This window comes from Trypanosoma equiperdum (genome assembly GCF_001457755.1).
Source record: "Trypanosoma equiperdum strain OVI genome assembly, contig: ctg_1480, whole genome shotgun sequence".
NCBI classification, from domain to species: domain Eukaryota; phylum Euglenozoa; class Kinetoplastea; order Trypanosomatida; family Trypanosomatidae; genus Trypanosoma; species Trypanosoma equiperdum.
In genome coordinates this window covers 50,954-74,489 of record NW_027123483.1, presented here as the reverse complement: position 1 = coordinate 74,489, position 23,536 = coordinate 50,954, and the positions used below count along the sequence as shown (strand labels likewise).

Here is a 23,536-nt window from a genome sequence, read left to right as displayed (position 1 = left end):
AGTAGCTTACTTCAGCAGTTCTGATTGAACAATCAGCTTCGAAATAACATTTGATGGGGACAGAAATAGAGAGAGATAAAAGGGCAAAGTGAGGTAATTGTAATGTGTTGCCCTCTACATTTTTGTATTGCTGCCGAAATTAATCTCCCTCTTCCCTGCAATCTGCTGGTAGCGTTGCCATAGTTACTGGTTTACAGTTCTAGTTATGGAAAAAAAATCCTTCGAGAGTTTTCTTGCATTTCCTGGAGACCCCTTTCCTACCCGCTGTGTCATTGCTGGCAATATTGCCTTTTTGTTTTCTCCACACTCTTTGCTTCGCAATTATCATCGTATGACCACTACTTGACCAAGTAACTCGTGGTGGTTTGGTTCGGTCCCCCTCCTCTCGTGCTACGAATTGCGACCCTCACCAAGACAAGGCAGAGAAGGGGAGAAGAGTGAAACTGCGATATAGGGCTAGGGGTAGTAACTCCTTCAGAAGGAAAAAAAAAGAGTTAAGACAAAGAAAAACGCGTAGCACTTCAGGAGAAATGATGGGAGAGCAGGAGAACGTTCGTTTCCTTTCCCCCACTGGAATTGTGCCGTTCGCGGCGGACTCACCGCGGGGATCAGATGTGATTCGCCGCTCATTTTCTCTGCCCGCAGTAACCGTAACTTTCTCGCTTCGGCAACTCAATCGCGACAAGTGCGAAATTGCCACACCAGTAGCCGTCGAGAACTGTTTCCAAGTGTTGCAACGGCACTTTGAACCCTATATCTCAGCTAGTGCGGTTTGCAACACTTGCCTCCCGGGTAGCAGGCTTTATTTGCGATTTAACAAACTTACAAATGCTACCTTTCATTCGGAGCCCTCCTTACTGAACGTATATGTTTACGCAGTAGATCAAGCCGAGTCACGGACCCGTGCACTTCATGGCGCGGTGCGTGAGTGGCAGAGTATGATGAAGACAAGTACGGAGGGGAGTTGTTTAGTTATGCTTTATCACCAGGATCTTGTTGATGCAACGTCAACAAGTGCCGTGCAAGCTGCGGTTTTCGGTGGCGAAATAAAAATGCCAGATCAACGCAAGGCAGAGGCAGCTGCCTCTGCCATGGGACCTTATTTTGATGAACTGGGAGCGATGAAGTTTGGACCACAGCAAATGTGCTCTTATTTACCCAATGAGGCCCCTACCCGCATAATCGAGCGGTTAACTGCTGCGTACCGTAATCTCACAATACAACTGACTAATATCTTCAACGCTTCACAGCAGCGGAGACCCGCCTATACGCCTCGCGGAGACACAGGTTTGAATTCCCCTCCAAATGAAGCATGGAGCTTACAGAGGTGTTGGCGTGCCGGGTACGATTTGGCTGCGCATTATCTTCAATTTGGTGCTGTAAACAAGGCAATGGCCATATTTTCCCGGATGTTTGATGTGTACTACTATCATTCAGACGATTACAATTTTTTGACGAAGAAAGAGTCAATTGAACAATTGATAAGATTAAGCGACATGTTTCATCCTGCATCTTTCCCGGTCCAGCAGGGTAGATACCCCTCTGTTTTGCAAGATGCCGCAGAACCTGGCGCTGGCCTCCTTTTCATTGTAGTGTGTGAGATGAAGTGTGCCTTGCTGTTGGAGAGGCGCGATTTGGCCTTTGCTCGCTTTAATTCATTTTTACAGTTAGCGCGAGAGAAATTCGCTGAAGATGGTGAATCTACCAAGGTCACTAACTCCTTGCAAATTGTTTTCCTGCTTCGTTTTGCTATAACTGCGATGCAAACGAACTGGGCTCATAATGGGGCGTTGGATGACCATTCTGAAGCAAGATGTGATGGATCAGAAGCATCGTTAAGCGAACGCCAGCAGTCGCATGAGTCTTCGCAACGGAATCAACCGCACCCACAGCAGGCGCAATCGGTGACTGATATGAGCTCGCCTCTGAGAAGTGGTGATCAACCCCACGACTCTATTAGTGTGTCGGTGTTTTCCGGCAACAGCTCTATGTCGATGCCTTGGCCAGATGCCGAGGTGGAATTAGGCAAAGAGGTGATTCACGAAACCGTTGATGTTGATCAGTCGCCAGACACCACCAAACGACTGAAAGAACTATGCAGAATGCTTAAACTAGAGTGGGTTGAAAAAAGCGTGGAAAGTGGTGGCGATAAGTTGTTCGTTCAGTTGGCAGATGAGGTATTGGAGCTAGTTTCTGATGCAGGTGCTCTTCTCGGCTATAGTGAAACCGGTGAAGTGGTGAAGGAAAGTGCAGTCGCAACATTTGGGGTTCCAGAGGTAGATTCCGTTGATGCCTTTGTTTCGTTTTACCGAGCGCTCACTGAAGCAGTAGCGCTCTACTACCGCCTTCTCAACTATCGGCACCGCGAACACGCACTCCTTTACAAATTAGCATGTTCGTTTTCCGTAAAAGAACCCGAAAAAACAGTGAGGCTATGCCAGATTTGCCTCCTTCCATTTGTACAACAGTGTGGATGGCTCCAACTCCAGGTAATCATTCACCGCCTTTTGGTGGAGGCCATGGAACGTGTCATATGCCAACGCAAAGATCAGCAGCGGTTCGTACTTGAAGAAGATGTCACTTCAATGAAGGAGTCACTGTTGCGTCTCATCGCCGCGTGTGGAGAAAATGAACCGTTAAAACGGGAGATTGAGATGCTGGGGGGAAAAGGGTTGAATGCAGGGTCACTGTGGTGTCGCTTGCGGCGCTTCATGAGGGACGAGGGTTCGTTCCGTTTTTCACTTACAGAAGAAAATGGACCGAAGCAGGTATACGATGATGAAGGGGGTTCTGATGAGAATGCCGTTGGTTTATCGTGCTTCAAACTAACTGGTTTATTAAAATACGCACAAGCCACTTGTCTGCGTAACAAGCCTATATTGGGTGATGCGAGTGAGTTTGGACTACTTGTCGCATCAAATGGTGGTGGCGACGATGGTAGTAGGGGATCATCTATTGGGCTGCAAGTTAACATTGGTGATACACTATATCTGTGCTTTGAGGCGCGTTGTCTGTTCAACATCCTTGAGTGTGATGATGAGGAAGAGCAATCACAGGGACCCCATATGACTGAATCTCTCGTTCCCAGCGCTACGCTGGTGTCGAAGAAAGATTGGGACGATGATGATGAAACAATCCATATCGTGGACGTTGTGGACATTATATCCACTTACTATTCGGAACAGAACCAAAAAGTACAGTGGGTGTGGGAATTTAGGGCCTGTCACGCGGGTAATTACCGTCTTCATGATATAACGTTCCAGGTAGGTGTGACAAAACTTGTGTACGAGCATAACGTAATTCCCCCTCTTCCTTCTGTAGAGATGTTTACCCCTACCGAAACTACAGGCTCTCCCTTGAACAGCTTCCGTTGTGACTTCGATAAGGCGGAAACTGTGGCTTTGGGATGTCTTTTTACAGTTCCAGAACCGGATTTGGGTATTAAGATGCAATTGGCACCCGTAGGGGAGCCGCATTGCTTTGGCGATTCGCTAACCTTCTTTGACGTCCAAATTGATCTGGAGGAGCCATTGCTTTGTATGAGGAGCACACCCGCTTCAACTGTGGACACAGCAGGTATCGGGGGAGGAAAAGATAGTCACACAACCGTTAACTCGATTGGTGTCGTGGGAAATACGTGTAGGTTTGAGTCCCTTAGTTTGCAAGTGCCTGCATCTCTCGGTGTAAGAACGTTGACAGATGGCGGAACTTGTACGATGTTGTCATTGGATTGTCGCTCTACGCTAAATGACACGGCAACGTCTACAACGATGTCTGTGCAACATGACTCGTCGACACTGGCCTGCCTCTTCCTGACGCGGCCGAAGAATTGTCCACCCTTGCGACTGTCAAATCAATGCACCTCTGTTTTACAGGGTTTGACCCGTAGTGGAAGGGGTAACTCTGCGCCGCTCGTGAATGACGTGATCGCGTGGCTTGTGGAAGGTGATGGGCAGAGGGACAGTTCGCTCCTTATTGTCCGTGTCAAGCACATCACTGGTGCTTTTACCACTGTTCCCATTAACGAGAGTTTTGTCATGTCACAACTCCCACCCGTTGTCACACGTGACGGAGAGAACAGTACCGATGGTGAGACCACAAAAAAAATTGATAGGATTGCGCAAGATGTACTTCCTGTACACTTGGATGGTAGCATTTGGCCACACCGAAAGCAGCAAAGTTGCTTCCGTATTTGTCTAGATGACCATGATGAGGAAAAAATTGACATGCAAAAGCAAAGTAAAGCAGTGGGGGACAGTAACAAAAGTGGTGAGGGGCTGCCGATACAAACCAACCAGCTGCGCTTGTCGCTACCTTTGCTTCCCTTATATACGACACTGTCCGAAGAACGTGCGCATCTGTCCATCTGTCGCGAGGGCCATATGGACCCCAGTGGCGGCGACAACCGTGTCAGCGTTCCCATTCCCTACAAAATGACAGCAGCTTTCGCTGTGCAATACTCTTTCAAGTGCCATCAAGGTCGCGTTTACTGTCTTGTGCGAGCGAAAAATGTGATGAAGGGAACATCGCTTTGGCTTCGCGGCGCGCTACTTGAGTTAGTGGATGGGGATCGGTATTATGAACTGTCCCGCGTGTCGTCTGCTCTGGATCACTTGATGTTACGTGAGTGGAAGCCGGAGGAGTCGGTTCACTTGTTCTTCGAACTTGCACCTTCGTCCAATGCGCCACCGCAGGTGGATGAGAGACGCCACAGTGTAAGGGTGCAGTTAATTTATTCCAATTGGTCTGTAACGGAGAGGCTGAAACCCATGGAAGAGTATATCCTACGACCAATCCGATCTTCTGGCACCAAATTACCTTCCCCTATGGCGGAAACTGCCCATTTTTCCGGTGTGATGAAGAGCAGTAGCAACTGGATGGAGCACACTAACGATACTCCACTGAGTCCCGCTTCGACAGAAACTCTGGAAGCGGAGATAGGAGATGAACCGGAGGTAAATGCGGAGGTGGTGCGGGTTCAGTACGATATTTCTCATTTAGAAAAGTTGTACAGTTCGTGTAACACATTTAACGGTCCTCTGGCGAGTTTTACATCCAAGCATTCATGCCTCTTCAACGTTGATATTACCGCACAACCTCTCACGTGGAGTTCGGCGGGCCCAAACAAGACACCCAAGTCGATTTCTCTGGAGGCAAACAGATCCTCTCTCGGATGCACGATTGAGTTTACTGACGGGCCCGGCGCCAGGTATCTACCGGGTGATTGTGTTTTCCCCGTTGGTGAGCCCGTTCAATTCACCGTTACATTAGATCCTCTTGCACACAACTGGCCGGAGGACAGTGCGAGTGAAGAGGAGTTCATCGTCTGTCTAAAGGTTGACCCCGCATTTTGGTTTGCGGTTGGTAAACAAAGGTTGCGGTGCAGGCTGTCCATGATGGAGGAAACGGTTCTTCGCTTCACGGCGATACCTCTACCACCGGGGGAAGAAGGCACGCACCGTGCAGTGTCGGTCGATTATCCCCTCCATCAATATCAAGTGATTGGAAATATCCGAAAGAAGGGCAGTGATGAGAGGGTTGAAGGCGAATTCAATGTTCCCACACCAACAGTTGAACTCCACTCGATACCGCGTCAAAGTGTAAGTGAAACCGACGGAGCGAAACAAGGGGAAAATGTGGCTATTGAAGTGGTTCAGTTCAGTGCGCTCATGCGAATACGACAACAACAATGAATGGACATACGGTATGAGTGGGATCGGTGCTGAAGAAATAGTTAACGTGGGCGATATTTCGAACGTGGTGCTGTTGCGTAAGAAGCGGTTGTAATGGCTACTGAGACTCACTAACCATAAAACGCTAAGCTTTGCTTTTTTTTTTTTGCCCTATTTTGTCGTTACATCGGTGTGATGCTCTAAAAAGAAAAAGAGGATTGCAGCTGCCTAATACTGGTGATGGTCATATACTCACATGTCGTTTTCACACATGTCATCTTTGATATACCTCACTGTTCTTTCGTTTTCCTACTTCCTTTACCGCCAAAACTACTGCTGAGTGTACTGTTAATGCCTCTTTTCGTTATTCCTAGTGGCTCCCCTCCCGTCTCGTTTATACCATTTACAAAATGTTTGCAGTCGCAGAGTTCTGCACTTAAACAAAAATATATATATATATATAGTTTGGTGGGAATACGTGCTTTTCCCTTTGCCTTTACATACTCTTTACATTTAGTGGGTTTGATCATTGTATTCACAACCGTGTGTTGTCTGTTGTCGTCATCCACAAGAAAAAAATATTGCTAATATCGGTACAACTTAGGGTACTGGTAATGTTTTTTGTGACGTCAATAGTTCGCATGACAGTTCATGCACCCCGAGGTATCCCGTTTCAAATAACCACGGGGGACGCTGTCAAATCTGTACAAAAAAAATACCACAAGCCTTTTTTTGGCGTCAGCATGGAATACTTGCAGTTAGGGCCACCTTCAGCAGAGTTTCTCCCCTTTTACTTCTGTGAAGGAAGTATAAAAGGTACCTTTCGTGGTGTTGTGAGCTACAGAGACGCAGAAGGCGGTGCTAAAAACAATGCAGGAATATCCGGTAATAGTGGAATGAGACAGGTAGTAACGGCGCCACAGCCCTTACAAAGTTCCTTTGGTCCGCACCAAACACAGATTTATGCCGGGTATAAATATAATTTACATTATGTTCAGGGTGTTTTGTGTAGTGAAACAAATCCTCTGCAGCTCCGTAACATGTCTTCTGTGAATGTAGAAGGAGCTACTATAAATCTTTTTGAGCAGTCCACCCGAACGCTCAGGGTTTTTGTAGAACAAGAGGTGCGGAGGCAGGCGACAGAAACCGCATGCGCCATGATTAGTTCATATCATCCCAGTGCTTCAAACATTGTTGTAGAATTTATTGAGTTAAACATACATATCGACGACGTAATACCAGTTTTCATGCCGTGTTATGTGGTGAAGGCTTGTTATGACCAACAAGAGTATACGTTGTACGTTAACGGTGCCAGCGGACAAGTGACCGGACCTTTTTTAATAAACTCACTTTACGCAGGCCGTACGGCTGCAGTAGCCACAGCTCTTGTTACGTTGTGTCTAGCACCTAATAAGGGGGCGGGCTTCATTATGGGCTCTTTATTTGCTGTTCCCATGTATTACATCGCCTTTTACGCGGCGAGGTACTTTCCATTGTTGCGGCGTGACTACTCACGTAAACGACGGCAGAAACTGCGCGAGAAACATGAGAGTGACGACCGCAGTGGCTTTCGACCGGATATGAGTTCGAAACGTATCGATGAAGAATACAGTCGTTCATCTTACTGGGACACGCACGCTTATGAACAAAAATGGAGTCGAAAACAGGGGACTGTGAGAGATCCCCGCGGCTATTACGGGGCTCTTGGACTTAACGGAGGTGAATCGGTAAACGAAATCCGCTCAGCATACCGCAAGATTGTGCTCACTGAACACCCAGACACCGGGGGTTCCACGGAGCGTATGACGAAAGTAAATGAGGCTTACCGTGTGTTACGTGACCCTAAAAAGCGGGAGGAGTACGATAGATCAGGGTGCTACACATAATCTACCACTAGAGTCGATGAACCTTTTTTTTTTCTGTTGCTGTTATGAAACTCCGGCAAATGTGCACCTCCTTTTCTCTCGGTCGTTCTCCCACATGAGTGTATGCATAGGCCAGGAGACTTTCTATTTATTATTATTTTTTTTGTTCATTTGCCAGCTTACAAGGAGAAGCGGGGCTCCGTGTGTTGACGCCGCAAATGGTGAACAAGAAGCATGCCTGTATCTCACAACTACGATGCCAGACCAATTGTTTCCACTATGAGTGTATTTTCCTTTAATTTTCGATGCCACTCCCTTTGGGTGGCAGCCGTGCGTTTTCAGACGCTGGTATACGTAAGAGGAACGACTTCTGTTTGATATGTTGTACCATCGATACCTCACTATTAAAGGGTGTGACATAACAGGAAGGGACTATGACATTCCTTACCTTCGGTACTCCCGAGCAGTTTTTTTTTTATCATCAATGAATAGTATGGTTATATACATATATTCTGTGTGATTTCACGGCTGTATGTACGTGCGTGTGTGCATGTGTACATGGTCGCTCAACCTTTACAACACTTTTTTGTTACTTTCTCGGTAGCGGTCGCTTGGTGTTTCAACTTGATATTGAATTATCGTACGGCAAAGGTATGCAAAACGTTTTGTCAGTGTTAGTTTATTTTTCCTTTTCCCCCCTCGACCGCCTTACTTTAACATCGAAAGGGGTAAATAGTAGTCGTTTTTTTTTTTAAGAAAGTTACAGTAAAGACTAACAAGAACAAAAGGTTAAGGGAAGGGAAAGGGTCGTTATGATGAATCGTAACGAGAACTCTGGCTGCAAGGCACTTTGGTCGAACACGCGCTTGGAGTGGTGTTATTGGTGTCATCTAATTCGGAGTTCCAAATGCAGCTTTGCCCTCTTTTTCGCCGTACTATGTGTTCTGGCCATCATTGTGGGAAATACTATTTTACTTCTAGGTGTAAACTTTTGGTTGGATTTAATGGTAAAGGAATCCACTGAGGGTTTCACTCCAATTGCTGTTCAGGTAATTGTTTGTTTATTTCTTGTTTTATGCTTTGGTGTCCTCATTATAGTTTATATTGCGGTGTACGGTATAAAACCACTTGTGAGAGCGTTGTGTGACACAAACCGCGCGGGCAGCCCACTCTACCGCATGCTTCTCATATTTTCTTCCGGTGCGACAAATGGACTCTCGAGTGCTTTGGCCATTTATGCCATGACTTACACACCAGAATTTATGCAAGCCGTGCTTTTGAGTGTCATCCCCTTTTTTGCACAGATTTGGACTTACGCATTAGTGCGGGAGGAGCGAGACAGGTGCTACTCGTCCATGACCCTCATTGGTTCGTTGGTGTTGTGCATAGCTGGTGTCCTTCTCGCATCTCTATCCTCCTTCTTTACCACTGACATGTCGACCAAAAAAGCCCCATGGGGTTGGGCTTTTGTGTACTTTTTGAGTTGTATTGTGTTTGGTTTGTGGTGCGTTGTGCAGAGGTTGTATTTTGACGCCATCATGATTAAAGGGACGAAACCTCAAGAAGGGGAACGTGAACTGCACCAACCACTGTCTCATCAGCACCCTGAAATTACAAACTCTGGTAGATATGAGGGCAGAGGTGGGCAGAGGTTGCCCGCTGAGGCCGCTGCCGCAGGAGTTGATGGGGTCACTCAGTCGAACGAAGTCGAAGAGGTGGCATCGTCAGAAAATGCTGAGAATCCAATGCTGAACCGTGAGTGGGCGAAGCAGGACGAAAATGATTTAGCTGCCAAGGCGCTTGTTCTGTTCCTTGGGATCATTTTTCAGGCAATGGTTTCTTTTGCATTTGTCCCAATAGACGCCATTCCAGGGTTTGGTAACTCCAAGGATATGAAAGAATCGTGGAAAAACTTCAGTGCTACCTTCGACTTCGTATTCGCCTCATGGTTTAATCTGCGATTTGGCTTACTTCATACCCTTGGGTTTCTAATGAGTTTTATTGGTTGTGCATACCTAAATGAGAGATCTCCTCCGCTGGCCTCTGTTGTTCTCCAGTTGGCCGGCCCAATCACAAGTCTTGTGCTTATTATTATACCCGAATGGGATGTATTTGGAGAGCATGGCATTTTGAGCCATAAGGCAAGTGGCGTGATTTTCTTAATTATCGCAGGTTGGGCGTACCATGTCTGGGAGGTTGCATACCCAAATGCTTACAAAAGTGCTACGACAACAGCAGCAGTGATGCGAGGCACGGGAAATGTCTAAACGCATTTCAAAAACCTCTATCGTTTCGTTATTGTTTCTATAATATTAATATAAATAATATATTTTTAAATATTTTTTTTTGTTTCTAGGGGGTATATTTGTTGACTTCGGACCATATTTTCGTAGTCACGAGTACAATACGTTGCGAAAATAGCTTATTCCTTTATTCGTGAGTGAAGAAAAAAGAAGTGAGCAGTAAGGGAAATTAAAAGGAACGTATTGGTGAAGAGACGGGAGTGGGGGATTGAATGAGGATACGGAAGTGATGGCGTGACGTAACGTTTTAAAAAAAATAAAAAAAAAGAACAAAAAATCGTGTAAAATCAGGGAGTCTTGGTAACAGAGAGAACAGTATGTTGCAGTGATGCATCAACAATTACTGAATTTATATCGGAGGCACGATCGACTCGAGTAGAATAGAGAAATGAAATATCTGAAAGGTATGTAATGAGATGAATATATTCATTTAAGGGTTTACTCCACCACATCTTCCACACTATACAAGATATGGTAAGGTGAGCTATCGTCCATTGTTTTAACTGTGTACAGAAACACATTTCCTCCACGGGTATGTCGGTGAAGGAGGTTATTTATTTATTTTTTCTTACTTTTTTTTCATTTATTTACATGTTCCATTACTTTTGTAAAGACGGGAAAACGTTTAGTTTTACACTTATGTGGTTGATGTCGGGAGACTCAGAGGCCGCGCATCGTTTTTGGATAGTCTTCTTTTTGCTGTCATCGGCACAATCCCATTTTGGTTTTCGAATTTTACAAATTCATACGTTTTTACACGGTTCCAAAACCAATTAAAGGGAGCTGATTGGTGGGGACGTAATGATTCTTTTTTTGTTGTTGCCGCTATTTCTCTGTATGGCTGATAGATTATGGCCGCATGCACATTTATGCTAGCGCTCAACGGACGCAAAGGTCATTTTTTTTTTTTTCAGCCGTTCAATTCTCGGAAAGGTTTATAATGACTGAGGAGTCGTTCCACCATGTCACATGTTGGCGCAAATGTCACTTGAAGATCTCTAAAAAGAAAAAAAAAGAAATTGACATTAAAAAAAATAAACAAGGTTGGCTCCTTCTTCTTAAGAAATGGAGTGATGAGGATGCTTCTTCGAAACCGTCGTGGCTCTCATTCACTTTGTGCAGTGTTTCGTACGGAGAAAAGCATACCAATTATCCAATTTTTTTTTTGTTCCACATTAAAGATCGTTTTTTTTTCTTTGATGATTTTGAAGCCCACTATTGCTGCGTACTGAAGTCTAGGAAAACCATGTCTTCGTAGTAGCACAGGGCCATTCGCTAGTGTTTACAATTTTCTTTTTTTTTTATTTTACCCCAAGCTTGAGACAGAGAAAGAGCTGTAAACGTGCCGCACTTCACGTTACACAGAGGGGGATAGAATAAATGAATCTTTTAAAGATAATATGTGTATCCCGTGTACTTGTATTGCTGTATGAAGTGCTTTATATATATATATATATATGTCTGCTCATTTTTTTTTGGTTTTTTCCCCCGTTCCTTAGGTGTATTCCTGTATATTCAAATTTCTCATAAGGTCTGTGGTGTGAGTGACTTCACCAAATATGATCTCTAGAGTCACATTCCTCTTGAATGTTTAAGTTGGGAAAGCTTTCTGATTTTACTGAACTGGCTCTAACTATCCGCATGAGGCACAATCTTGTCGTTTATATTACTTAAGGGGGCGCAAAAAGATGGGGAGGGGGGAAAAAAGACGAATGGACCGCCATCAGTGACCGCTGATTGGTAATTTTATGCTTTCAAAAATAACTAACCTCTTTTAAGGAGTTTCGGCCCCTTCGTCCGTTGCATCCGTACTAACGCATAGGCAATCCGTGGTTGCATGCATAAAGGGAAAGGGATGAATATGTGCTGTAAAATGTGTAATGCACAATCACATGCCCCAAAGATGCACAGTGGTATATTAGCGACAAATGAAAAAATATCTTTAAGAGGGTGCATCTAAATGACCTCCGAGAGACAAATCCCTTAGAAACTCCTTGTGGTGGAGACGGAATAATTGGCCTTTGTCGCTAAGAAAATATTTTTTTTTTCTCATCTTGGCGAGGGTTACTTTTTGTTACAACATTATGACAGGGAGTAGAACTAGTAGGGAAGTTAACCATTTAAGGGACAACGAAACGGTTTATCTGCCCCTTGATGGGTGCTTTTCCTTTTGTTCTCATGAGCAGCAGCTTTTATATCTCCGTACGGAAATCAAAAGAGGCAGTGGAGACCAATGACAAGCTGAAAGGGGACACTACAGTGAACGCAAAGTTGCGTCGTTTCCTTCTTGCGAACATGTTTTTAAAAAATCAAGCATATATCAATGTCATGCGCCGCATCTACGTATAATGAGTCGTCAGAATCTCTGTCTTACTCGCCTTCTCATCGGGTTGCATGATGATTCTCACACTGTTTCTCGTTTAGTTTTAAATGACTACTTAACTATCGTCTGTCTATAATTTTTTTTTCTTTTGAATATTTTTGATTACTGAATTCTTTTCAATGCCTTACACCTTATCTTTTTTATTCACCTCTCTTTTTCTTTCTTTCTTTCTTAAGTGGCGTGCGGGCTTCAATCGCAAACTGTGGGACTCTTTGAGCCCTTGAGATGCTTGACCGCCGGCGGCCACGTGATGAAAACATCACCCCGAGTGACAACCCCCCATTTAAAGGCCTGTTGAGTATGAAGGCGCTGACCACGTCAATAGAAACTGGCGGATCCGCCGGTGATGACACGGAAGGTCGGATGACTGGAAATGAAAACGCAGAGTTTGCTTACGGTAGCGGTTTTTATCTTCAGGAGGAGTACCTTGAGCGTCTCCGGCGTCGTGGGCATAGACTCAATAACACGGAAACTGATAATTTTGGTGACGACGCAGACAACAACGATAGGAGTGAATTAAGTGGGAGCCGCAGAGATAGGACACAGCGAGGGGAGGCATCTGACGTTGAGCTTATTATGGACCATAATCTTCAACCACGTTTTTTCCGCCTTGGGAATGACTTTCCGGCCGTTTCTGCGTCGTCCGTACTCGATGGGGAGGGTACAAATGAATCGATGTTGCCACTGAATGTTATCACTGCTCACGACACCGCAGGTGATATTATCATTCCTGTTGTAAGTTCAAGTTGCAGAATGGCGCAACAAGCTCAAAAGGGAAGCACTTCGTTAGCTGCTTTGAAGCGTCAGCAGGAGTCTGAGCGCGCTACGCGGGAGGCGATGGACACCAGTAAATCACAGCTGACGCGATTGCTTCAAAAGGGGGAAATTGGCCAAGAGATTGAGGTTGTAGACCAGTCGCATAAGCCAAAGGGACTGGACAGTTGGTTGCTGGACTCCACGAGGGATACCGAAGAAGATCTGGAAGGCGAAGAAGAGATGCTGCGACGCAAAGTGCGAAGGGAGCGCATACGGCTGGAAAATTCGTTGAACCCGTCTTCTGCTAACGGAGCGATGACTGCGGAAACAGCAGCAAAAGAGGAGGAGCGGGATGTTCGGGAGAGGAATTATTTGGATGTGCAGCGGAGGCGACAGGAAAAGTTGGACCGCGTGAGAGACGCTAAGGAGAAGTGGGAACGTTCAACAAATGATGCTGAGGTAAGCGGAGCACGGCGTATTGCAATTCTTACAATACAACGTCAGCTTCCAATCTATCGATGCAAAGAGGAGCTGCTCAGATGCATCGGAGAGAATCCAGTTTCCATCGTAGTTGGCGAGACCGGAAGCGGGAAGACCACGCAACTCGTACAATACCTGTACCAACGTGGCTATACTCGTGGTGGAGGAATTATTGGATGTACGCAACCGCGGAGACTTGCCGCCATAGGCGTTGCCCGTCGTGTAGCGGAGGAGATGGGTTGTGCGTTAGGTACTCGAGTGGGTTATGCTATCCACCTCGATGACAACACTTCTGAGGACACTGAAGTGAAGTTTATGACGGACGGTGTGCTTCTACGAGAGATTGTTCGTGATCCGAACGTGGATAAATATAGTGTGATAGTACTTGACGAGGCTCATGAGCGGTCTGTTAACACGGACGTTTTGCTTGGTGTATTACAAGCGGCAGTCCGCCGTCGATCAGACCTGAAACTGGTAGTAACATCTGCCACGATGGATATCTTGAAATTTTCAAAGTTCTTTGGTAATGCGCCGTGTTATGAGATACCTGGCCAATCGTACGAGGTGGATGTGCAGTACGCGACGGCCCCTATTGAAGATTACGTGTCGGAAGCGGTTTTCCGCGTGTGCCAATTACACATCCAAATGCCACTGGAAGGAAAACATGACATATTAGTTTTTATGACGGGTCGTGATGACGTGCTTGGAGTGTGTTCACTTATCCTTCGTCGTCTTCAAGAAATGGATCCAAAGTGGCTCGATTCTCTTCTGTTACTACCGTGTTTGTCGGAGGCAGTTGGCGCAACGGCAACCGGTGTTCTTGATCCTACACCCAGCGGAATGAGAAAGTGTGTTGTTGCAACCAATGTTGCAGAGACATCCTTGACCATTGATGGTATACGCTATGTTGTGGATTGTGGGTTCATGAAAACAAATGTATTCCGACCCAAACTCGGGATGAATACACTGCAGCGGTATCCCATCTCTCAGGCGCAAGCAAATCAACGAAAAGGTCGAGCGGGCCGAACGGCAGAAGGCATCTGCTATCGTTTATACACTGAAAGTCAGTTCAAACACGAAATGCTTCTTAGTAGCGTTCCCGAAATTCAGCGGAGCAGTATTGATAGCGTGGTGCTTCTTCTTAAAAGTATTGGTGTGTCACGCTTGATTGATTTTGATTTCATGGACCCACCCCCTGCCGCGAATATAAGACGCAGCATGTGGCAACTTTGGGTACTCGGGCTTCTGGATGATAACGGGAATATAACGGCAGACGGGAAGTGCGCTTTAGAATTTCCACTTGCGCCGACACTTGCTAAAGTACTTATAGAAAGTACGGTGCGCGAATGCTCGGTGGAGGCGGTGCGTGTGGTGTCGGTGATTTCAGCTGATCCCAAAGGACTTTTTGAGCTTCCAAAGGGTAGCGAAGAGGCCGCACGGCAGCACCACAGTCGGTTTCATGTGAATGACTCAGATCACCTTGCATTACTTAACGTCCTCACACATTTCATAGAAAACGGAAAGTCACGCCAGTGGGCAAGGGACCACTTTCTGCATCTTCCCACACTACTCCGTGCATGCGAAGTTCAACAACAATTACTCGAACGTTTGCGTCAGTTGAAACGCCCTATTGTTTCATGCGGAGCGAAGGGACTTGATCGAGTTCGTCAGTGCGTGGCCTCAGGTTTTTGTCTCCTTTCAGCACGACGGTCGAGTACAAACTGGAGTGCCTACCGCCCTATGCTTAACGCGGGGGTGACGTGTTACGTGCATCCGTCCTCTGCAGTGTATGCACGCGCGGAGATGCCACTTTATGTGGTTTACCACGACCTCCTTCTCACAACTCGAGAGTATCTTGTGATTGTAACTGCTGTGGAACCCGAGTGGTTGGTTGAGGCTTCTCGGGGTGTATTCATTGTGAAAGGATCACCGAAGGGCCTAGTGACCTCAGCGGCCACTCCTTCGGGTACCGCAGTGGTAGAGAACAGGAGTGTAACAGGTCGCGTGGTATCGGAAACCTTGCAGAATCCATCACTCATTCCACAAGGATTATCAGTCCCACGTCCTCCGGTTCATCAACCGAAATCAAAGGGGGGAATGGTTCTTACAAGACGGCGAAACAACATCTGAGTATGAAACTTATAATAGCGTAGGTGTTTTGAAGCGACATTGTAGGTTTTTTACAGGTTCTCACCTTCCTTCACCTCCTCAAAAGCTACGTCGTTAGTTTTGTATATCGATTTCATGCTTATTGGCGTTTTGGTGCAGCATGGGGAGGGAGCACAAAAGGAAGCGGCTCACATAGTCGAGACGATCGGTGTTGTTTCTTCATATTTATTATCATTATCTCAGACAGTAAATCTACGTGTAAATCTGTATGTGGATATATTTGCCTAGCTCTTTTGTTACTACCCCTGTCTGCTTTTTTAAAATTTTTTGACGTGGTCTTTGCGGTAGGTAGGGGGGGGGGGATCTGACTTTGGTAGCGAGGGCACTCGGACATATTCTCTTTCGTCGTGTTTGGTGACACGGTCGTGGAAGAGTTAACGTATCACCCCACAACCCACAGTCCCCACATAACATAAGTTTACCGCTTAATTTTTTAGCGGAAACCACTAGAAGTTTTTTCCATTATATTTCGTTAAGGTTGGTGAGTTTTTGCACGTTTCCTTTCATTCGTATTTTCCCGAGAAGTGTTCCATGCGTTTTTTTAGCGGGTGGTTTTCACCACGTAACGTGAGCCTCAAGCAAATAGCGGACTATCCTGTTTACATATGGCAGATTCCATGTGGTAAGACATCTTTAGATAAAAATGGAAAACTTGTTGTGAGCGGTACATCGACAAAGGACATAAAAAACACAGGTGGGTACCTTGACAGTACACACAAGGAGTGTTGCATGGTTTTCAACTTCACACCGTTGTTGAAGGAACTTGAGGCTGCTTTTAAACACGGAGAAATACTAGACTACTCAAAGCAGACCATTGAGGATTTCACGTTATTGATTGAGCTGTGTTCCACGATCGCAAAGTGGGCGCTCGCCGACCGCGGGAGGGCGGGCTACTGCGCCGTCCTTGTTTTTTTCGAGGAAAGTGACGCAGTTCACATTCCTAGCTATGCAGCTATGATTGCTACGTGCTTTTACATTTTTGCAGGTGGGCAGTCCTATTGGGGGAAATATACGCTAGATTATATGGAGAAGCAACTGGGTATTCCGCGTAGCAGGTATCACTTTCAATCACAAGAACACTATGCAAATTACTTCCAGTTGCTTCTAGACGTACCAGTGGTACCTAGCAACAAGCGGCGTAGGCTCGTCCGTGCTTCCTTGTATAACGCGGAAGCGATTAAAGATGCGAAACTGAGTCTCCTTGTGCAGTGTGAGGGTGAAGAATTTCTCATAGACGATGCGAATGCCTGGGAGGTTGTGGATGATTCAGTCATTCATTTTGACGTGCCGTATCCGGTATGTATCTTTGGGGATTTTGCTGTAGTGCTGTTACGAAATGGCAAGCTGTTGATGGAGCAAATGAAGAAAGAGAACGTTATTGCGCGTTACGCATTTAGTACTATATTTGTCCACGAAGATAATCACCAAATTCACGTTCGAAGCATGGATTACGCTGAGAAAAACAACCTCACGGGTGATTTTTACATTACTCTACACTTTGTAGACGGGGAAACAAGGAGCACGGATTCGGCTTATGCTGACCAACTTAGGAAGCGCATTGATCAGTCGCCCAGACAAAAGGCGTTTTTATTAAATCCAGAGTCGTTCGGAGCACAAAATGGTTATGCCACCTCTTCCAGTCACCGCCATGATGATGATCTTATGGGTGGAGTATATTATCGAGCTGATGGAACTCAAAGAGGGGGACACAAACACAGCGGAAGAATGCGGTCATCTTCTGCAGCGGTTAGGGAGCCTGCAGTTCTCATTTTAGAGCAGGAGGAGGAGAGGCTTTATCAGGATGACGAGGAGTTGGCTTCATTTGCTGGTTCCCTCTACGATGAGGATGATAAATGCGAGCAAAAAACAGCATCTCACTCATCTCCTCGGGACCCAGAGAGTTCACCGCTCCCTCCGTCTGCAACATTACCGCCACCGCCTCCGCCAGCGGCTGAGAGGTTACCAGCTCCCCCGCCACCCCCTGTAAAGCTACCGCCACCACCACCACCACCGGGCGGGAAGTTGCCGCCACCGCCGCCACCACCACCGGGAGGGAAGTTGCCGCCACCGCCTCCCCCGCCTGGAAAAGCGCCACCACCACCACCAGGCGGAAAACTTCCCCCACCTCCACCACCAGGAGGTAAAGGGGCGCCCCCTCCGCCACCGCCACCTCCCGGTAAGCTGGGTCCTGGTGGTGGTCCTCCGCCACCGCCGCCACCCCCACCACGTGGGTTAGGGTCACTAGGGGTGTCGGCATTGGGTGGACCAAAGGCCCCAGTGCCCAAACCTGCGTATGTTGGCCCAAAACTCAAGACGTTCTTTTGGAAGAAGCTCCCCAGGGCAATGGGTCTGTGGAGTCATGCTGATACCGCGGCTGTGGAGAAAGTTATCGATGAAAATTTTCTGTTAGGGATGTTTGAAGTTCGGAAGAAGTCCTCAACTACTATGGCAAAGAATAGCGAGGCGAAAGCTCCAAAGGGTAACAGTCTTCGAATGAGTACTGCTTTGACAGATCAGAAGCGACAAAACATTGCCATTTCACTAAAGAAGCTGAAGTTGAGTGTAGGCGACTTATGCCGGGCACTAATAGAATGCAACGACGAGGTGTTGCCATGTGATGTTTTGGAGTCTGTATATGCAGCTTTTCCCACAACGGAGGAAGTAGCTTCTCTTCGAGCCGAGCATACAGCCGGAAATGTCGAATGGACAGATGTCGAAAGATACATGCACGAACTTTTTAGCACCGTAGTGGACGTACGTGACCGCATTCCCCTATGGGTAGCAACGCAAACGAGTGTAGAGTTGGTTTCATTTACGGAGGAACGACTCGAACTTATAGGGAGAGCAGTGTTGGCCGTCACAAAGAGGAACTCTATGCTAGCTGCGCTTCTCCACGTTATTCTCTCGATCGGAAACTTTATGAACCGTGGGAGTGCCCATGCAAACGCCCCGGGATTCCGTTTGGAGAGTTTAAACCAGATGAACTTCGTGAAAGCGGTAGATGGAAAGACAACTATGCTGGAGGTGGTGATTGTCTCGGTTCTTGACCGTGACCCTGGATTGCTTAAATTCATGGATGAGACAGAGTGTATCGAGGATATCTGTGGTACAACCATACAAGATGTAGGGCAAAGTGTTTCTCAACTGAACTTCACACTGCAGAAAATGCGGCGTGCGGTTGAGGCGGCGAACCAGTTACATCTGCCCGGAAAAATAGATGCGAAGCTCCCCCCTGGGGTAGTAGACGCACTCCCCAAAGTTCTGCAAGGATACTTGGAGAAGTACCTGGCGCCAGTCTCCCAGTTAGCCATACGTCATCAGCGGCTTAAGGAAGATATCGCGGAGATGCTGGAAAGTTTCGGTGAGGACCCAACTATGGACGAGACGGTATTCTGGAACTACTTTTTGCAACTGCGGATGGAGGTGGGGAACATCCTACAGCGCGTTGAGAAGGAGGAGGTTACCAAGCAATCGCTACTGCGATCCGTGGGCGCGGACGGCGAGGGTATCGGTAGCAAGCCTGAAGACTCTTCCAAGAAAGAGTGAGTGTACTTTTTCATCGCCATGACGGAGGAGGCGGTGGAAGTTCGGGCCGCGCGACAACATTTACAAGGAGGGTAAAGCAAGGAAGATGAACAGGGGTTGCCTTTTGGGCGAATATACTGGAAGGTGCCTTGGTGAATCCGCTCATGTGCGGTCTAATTTGATTTGTGCGCTGTGCTGTGTTACCCGTAGCCAAATAATATATATATATATATACTTCGCAGTAGTAGTAGAAGAGGTGCCCATCGTTACATGGACGAATATTATAATGAGCAGTGTGGTGAGCAGAAGGGAAGAAACACATTTTTGTTTACGTTACTTCCGAATTCCATCTAACAAAAAAAATGTATTCTCGCTGCTGTATCGTCAGCTGCTGTTTAATTCACTCATTAACCACTGCTTTCCGCTGTCGTCGGCAACATTGGTCGGGGAATGTATCTCAGTCTAACCGAAAACGGAGACAATGAAGCAGTTGTGGAGGTCAAGCACTTGAGTGCACGTGGAAGGGGCACTCTTAACGCACCGTCGTACACCGAAGTTGGAAGTGCTGCGTCCATTGGGAAGTATCTTAGCCTGGAAATGCGCGGGCACCGTATCTTTCCGGAAAGGAAAAGACGGGGTCATACCGGGGGTTGAAACTTCACATTGTGTTTCCCCGTGTTACCTCTCCGTTCATCCCATTCCTTCAGTGGTAAGCTAAAAAATTGGTTCGACTACGTATAGACAATGGCATTATATATACATATGTCCGTATGCAATTCCTCTCTGGTTGCTGAATACTGTACCTCGTACGGTGTAAATATCGGGGAGATTAAAATTGCAAAGGCTGTCAAGTAATATTTATGATTTCTCCTTCCTGCTGGACGTCGTACCCGTAGTTTTACAGGTAGAGAGAGACACAGGAAGTACCACATTTCAATTTCGTTAAATGCTTGTAAGAAGACATAAACATAGAAATTGGAAGAGGCAAATAAAGTGTGTGTTCTGGCAGGGGTGCTTTCCGTCAAATTTTCCCTTTCATGCTTTGATGTCACCATTTTCCACCTTTTCTTTTAACTTCCGTTTTATACCTTCTACGATTGAGAAAAGGTTGTGGTTCTCGCCACCGCGAAGTACCGGGTCATGGTGCGGTCCCAGTCTCGACCATTCAGCTCAGGGAAGCGAGGTGTCGGACAACAACAGCAGCAGCAGCAACAGAAGCAGCAACAGCAACAAAAACAACAGGTCCAACCTCAGCAGCAGCAACAACAACAACATCAAGAGCAACAGCAACAGCAACGGCAACAGCAACCGACGCTGACTGAGCAGAAGGACAAAGTAGTGGCACTTAGTTCCTCGTCTAGTGATGTTTCCGTGAGTGCGGTCACTGAGTACAAAACCGGAGAGGAAACGGCATCGTCCCCGCAACCCTCTCCAGGGATAGTAAATCACGCAGAAGGACCACAAAATTGGCGGGAACAACTCTTTCTGCGTAACTTTCCAACAGGTGAGACGGCACAACAACATGCGAAGGGGCACTCTCCTAAGAGAAGGAAGAGTGCGAACAGTTTCTCCACTATCGGTAGAAGAGGTTCGTTTGTGCTGAGTCATACCGTTACACCTCGTAAAAAGCCTTTAGAGTCTCAAGAAGAACAGCTTGAGACATATCGGTCACTGCAGGATCGGCAGTTCGTCTCGGTCCACGAGGAGCTGCAGCACCTTCGGGTCATGTACACCAATTTGCAGAAGGTGGTTTCGCGAAAAAATGAAGAAATTGAAAAACTACATCAGGAGGTGCTCACTAAGACGAAAGAGATTGAGCGGTTAACCGGGCTGGTTGACAAATTGAGCAAACGCCGGGGTAATTCCACTGGCTCAGCCTTAGATGAAGGTAGAGCAGCAAGTGCACGAGGGAGTAGGCCTAGTTTCTCGCCATCACTGGCGCTCTATGCAAAGGGCGCATCGGAGGACAAGCTCAGTAATAAGGTCAACGGGGCAGGCGGGGCCCCAGCCAAGATGTTGTTGGAACTCCGCCAAAATGTTGCATCTCGCGACACAATTATTGATAATCTCCGTATGGAGCTCCACTCAGCACAGCATGAAAAGAAGGAATCAGAAAGTAAAGCAAATAAACTGGGGACCGAGTTGGAAGACGCGAAGGCACAAGTTACCAAACTTCGATCTGATTTAACTACGCGGGACGCTGTCATTGAGGATATGCAGAGGCGCCTTGTGTCCTTACCTGAAACAACCGTGGGTTCTAGTTCTCAGGGGCTTTACAGGACCCCCAACAGTAGCAACAATTCAGGTCCACCAACGAAACAACCGATGCTTCACGAACTTGGCGGAAACTGCCTTGCTTCCAATGGTGCCTTGGAGCACATGCGTCACGATTCGCAGCAGTTGGGTGGTGCCGGTACCTTACCCTACAAATCAGCGTTGTGTCCGGGGACCCAACATCAGGATTTGGAAAGTGCCTTTCGACTGGAGTTAGAACACCTCCGGCGATGCTTAGAGCGCGAGAAGGACACGAATAGTGAGTTGGAGAAACACTGGCGTCGACGGCAGGAAGTTGAAAAAAGGATGGCGGAAGTAGAGCTCAACACGGCGCGCGCAGAGGCCGAGGCGTTTAGACGTGAGCTAACACGACTTCAGCAACAACAAGCTATGTCCAATTTCGCAGAGAATCAGTTGCAAACAGCACGCAGTGAAAACGACGTTCTGCAGCAGCGCGTACAAGAACTTAGAGAGGAAAACGCAGCGCAAGCCTCACGTGAGATGGAACTTCGAAACAATGTGCGGTTGCTTCGTGAGACGTGCGAGCGGCATGAAGAGGAGGTGGAGACGCTTCACCGTCGAATGAAGGTGATGAAGGACAATGAAATTCGTTTACAGGAAGATATAGACATACTGGAAGAAAAGCTTTCGCGTGCAGAAAGAATGCGTGCAGCGGAGCAAAACGGAAACAACTCCCTCTCTTGTGACATTGGCAGTTACGTTTCACTAATGTCATTAAATGAAAAACTTCAGCGAAGAACAGAGGAGCTGGAAGAGCAAATTCGTAAAATGGAAGAGTGCCATGCAGCAACACCCCACGATGATTTTAAAAAGGAATGTGGCCAGGAACATGTGTTTACAACGCCTGATGTGGAAGCTGGTGCGATTGGAGGAATATCGCCGGCAAGTTTAGACTCTCAAGGAGGGGTTATTGAATTCCTCACGCCACCGGTTTCAACCGGTGGTGGGGACGCGGCAGCATGCTCCACGCACGAAGCAGGAGATTCAATGATTTGCAACGGTCAAGCAGTAGGTGGCTCGAGGAAGTCGGTGAATAACCTTCCACTCGAGGTGAAAGAAACTACTGACGTTTCCACTGTGGTGCAGCAGCTGCAGGACGAGCTGCAAGGTGTCCGCGATCGACTTCGGGTAACTGAATCTGAACTCGCGATGCTGCGGGAAAAGCAGGCGCTAAGTGAGGAACGTGTACGGGAAACAGTGAAGCGGAAGGTTACATCCCTTCGTGCTGCCAGAGAGGAAGCAGCTCGCTGCTGGGAAATGTTGAGGCAGCAAGAAGTTTTAGTCAAGAGATTGCAGAAACAATGTGAGTATCAGCGGGAGATAATAGAATCTCGTGATCCGCCGTTGTTAGGACCGATGCGGCTATCAACACAAGCCTCGGCTCCAACGGTATGCGCACCAACTACGTGCATTGAGACAAAGGATGGTAATACTGCGAATGAAACGTCACGGGAGGACAAGTTAATAGAGGAGGCACTGCGTTGGGAATCAATGAGGTTGGATGAGGAGATGAAGTTGCTTCGTCAGAAACTTCGCCGGACCGTAGAGGAGCGTGACCACTGGAAGAATTTGGCAACTGGAAATAGCGGGGAAATCATTTGATATCGCGCATCCGTTGTACTATACAGTTGTATACGTTTAAATAACATTCTTGTTCACGTTTCCAATTGCTTTTTTGTTTACTTACGCAACAGTGTGACTACAGGTGCTAAGGAGGGGACACGTCAGCGTGCATAGACAAATACAACAAATTTATGCTCCCATATCGGAATGTGGTATGGTGCTCGCAGCGTATGACAATTACTGGAATCGCGAGTCTTTAAGGGATCGCTACTCCTTGCCGTTAACATCATAACACTTGCACAGCACAAAAGGTGATGTTGGAGATGACTGAGCACAGTCATGCCGTAGCTCACATTGCATTTATGTGAAAAAGTGCTCTACGGTTTATTCCATAATCTCCAGTGGGTACCGTTTACTTCTACAAATCACTTCGGTGTTGTTCTTTTTTCGCTTACGACTCTCAAAGCTTCGGAAAGCACTCTCGTTTTCATCTACGAATCTTCTTTCCTTCCCCAATTCATATCG

At 46.9% G+C, this 23,536-nt stretch overlaps 6 protein-coding genes across 6 annotated transcripts; all 6 read left to right on the top strand.

The window, feature by feature from the left end:
• Positions 1-530: 530 nt before the first annotated feature.
• TEOVI_000486100 (uncharacterized protein) lies at positions 531-5,693 on the top strand (the record flags this gene model as incomplete). The annotated part of the gene is made up of 1 exon (XM_067221696.1): positions 531-5,693. The coding sequence occupies one exon, from the start codon at positions 531-533 to the stop codon at positions 5,691-5,693; it is 5,163 nt and encodes a 1,720-aa protein (XP_067077797.1).
• A 593-nt stretch (positions 5,694-6,286) lies between these two features.
• TEOVI_000486000 (chaperone protein DNAj, putative) lies at positions 6,287-7,558 on the top strand (the record flags this gene model as incomplete). The annotated part of the gene is made up of 1 exon (XM_067221695.1): positions 6,287-7,558. The coding sequence occupies one exon, from the start codon at positions 6,287-6,289 to the stop codon at positions 7,556-7,558; it is 1,272 nt and encodes a 423-aa protein (XP_067077796.1).
• A 791-nt stretch (positions 7,559-8,349) lies between these two features.
• On the top strand, positions 8,350-9,804 carry TEOVI_000485900 (uncharacterized protein; the record flags this gene model as incomplete). The annotated part of the gene is made up of 1 exon (XM_067221694.1): positions 8,350-9,804. The coding sequence occupies one exon, from the start codon at positions 8,350-8,352 to the stop codon at positions 9,802-9,804; it is 1,455 nt and encodes a 484-aa protein (XP_067077795.1).
• A 2,644-nt stretch (positions 9,805-12,448) lies between these two features.
• TEOVI_000485800 (pre-mRNA-splicing factor ATP-dependent RNA helicase, putative) lies at positions 12,449-15,589 on the top strand (the record flags this gene model as incomplete). The annotated part of the gene is made up of 1 exon (XM_067221693.1): positions 12,449-15,589. One exon carries the CDS (start codon positions 12,449-12,451, stop codon positions 15,587-15,589), a length of 3,141 nt encoding a protein of 1,046 aa, XP_067077794.1.
• Positions 15,590-16,159: 570 nt separating this feature from the next.
• TEOVI_000485700 (formin-like protein) lies at positions 16,160-19,174 on the top strand (the record flags this gene model as incomplete). Its single annotated transcript, XM_067221692.1, has 1 exon — positions 16,160-19,174. The coding sequence occupies one exon, from the start codon at positions 16,160-16,162 to the stop codon at positions 19,172-19,174; it is 3,015 nt and encodes a 1,004-aa protein (XP_067077793.1).
• A 1,119-nt stretch (positions 19,175-20,293) lies between these two features.
• On the top strand, positions 20,294-23,050 carry TEOVI_000485600 (uncharacterized protein; the record flags this gene model as incomplete). The annotated part of the gene is made up of 1 exon (XM_067221691.1): positions 20,294-23,050. One exon carries the CDS (start codon positions 20,294-20,296, stop codon positions 23,048-23,050), a length of 2,757 nt encoding a protein of 918 aa, XP_067077792.1.
• Between the last annotated feature and the right edge of the window lie 486 nt (positions 23,051-23,536).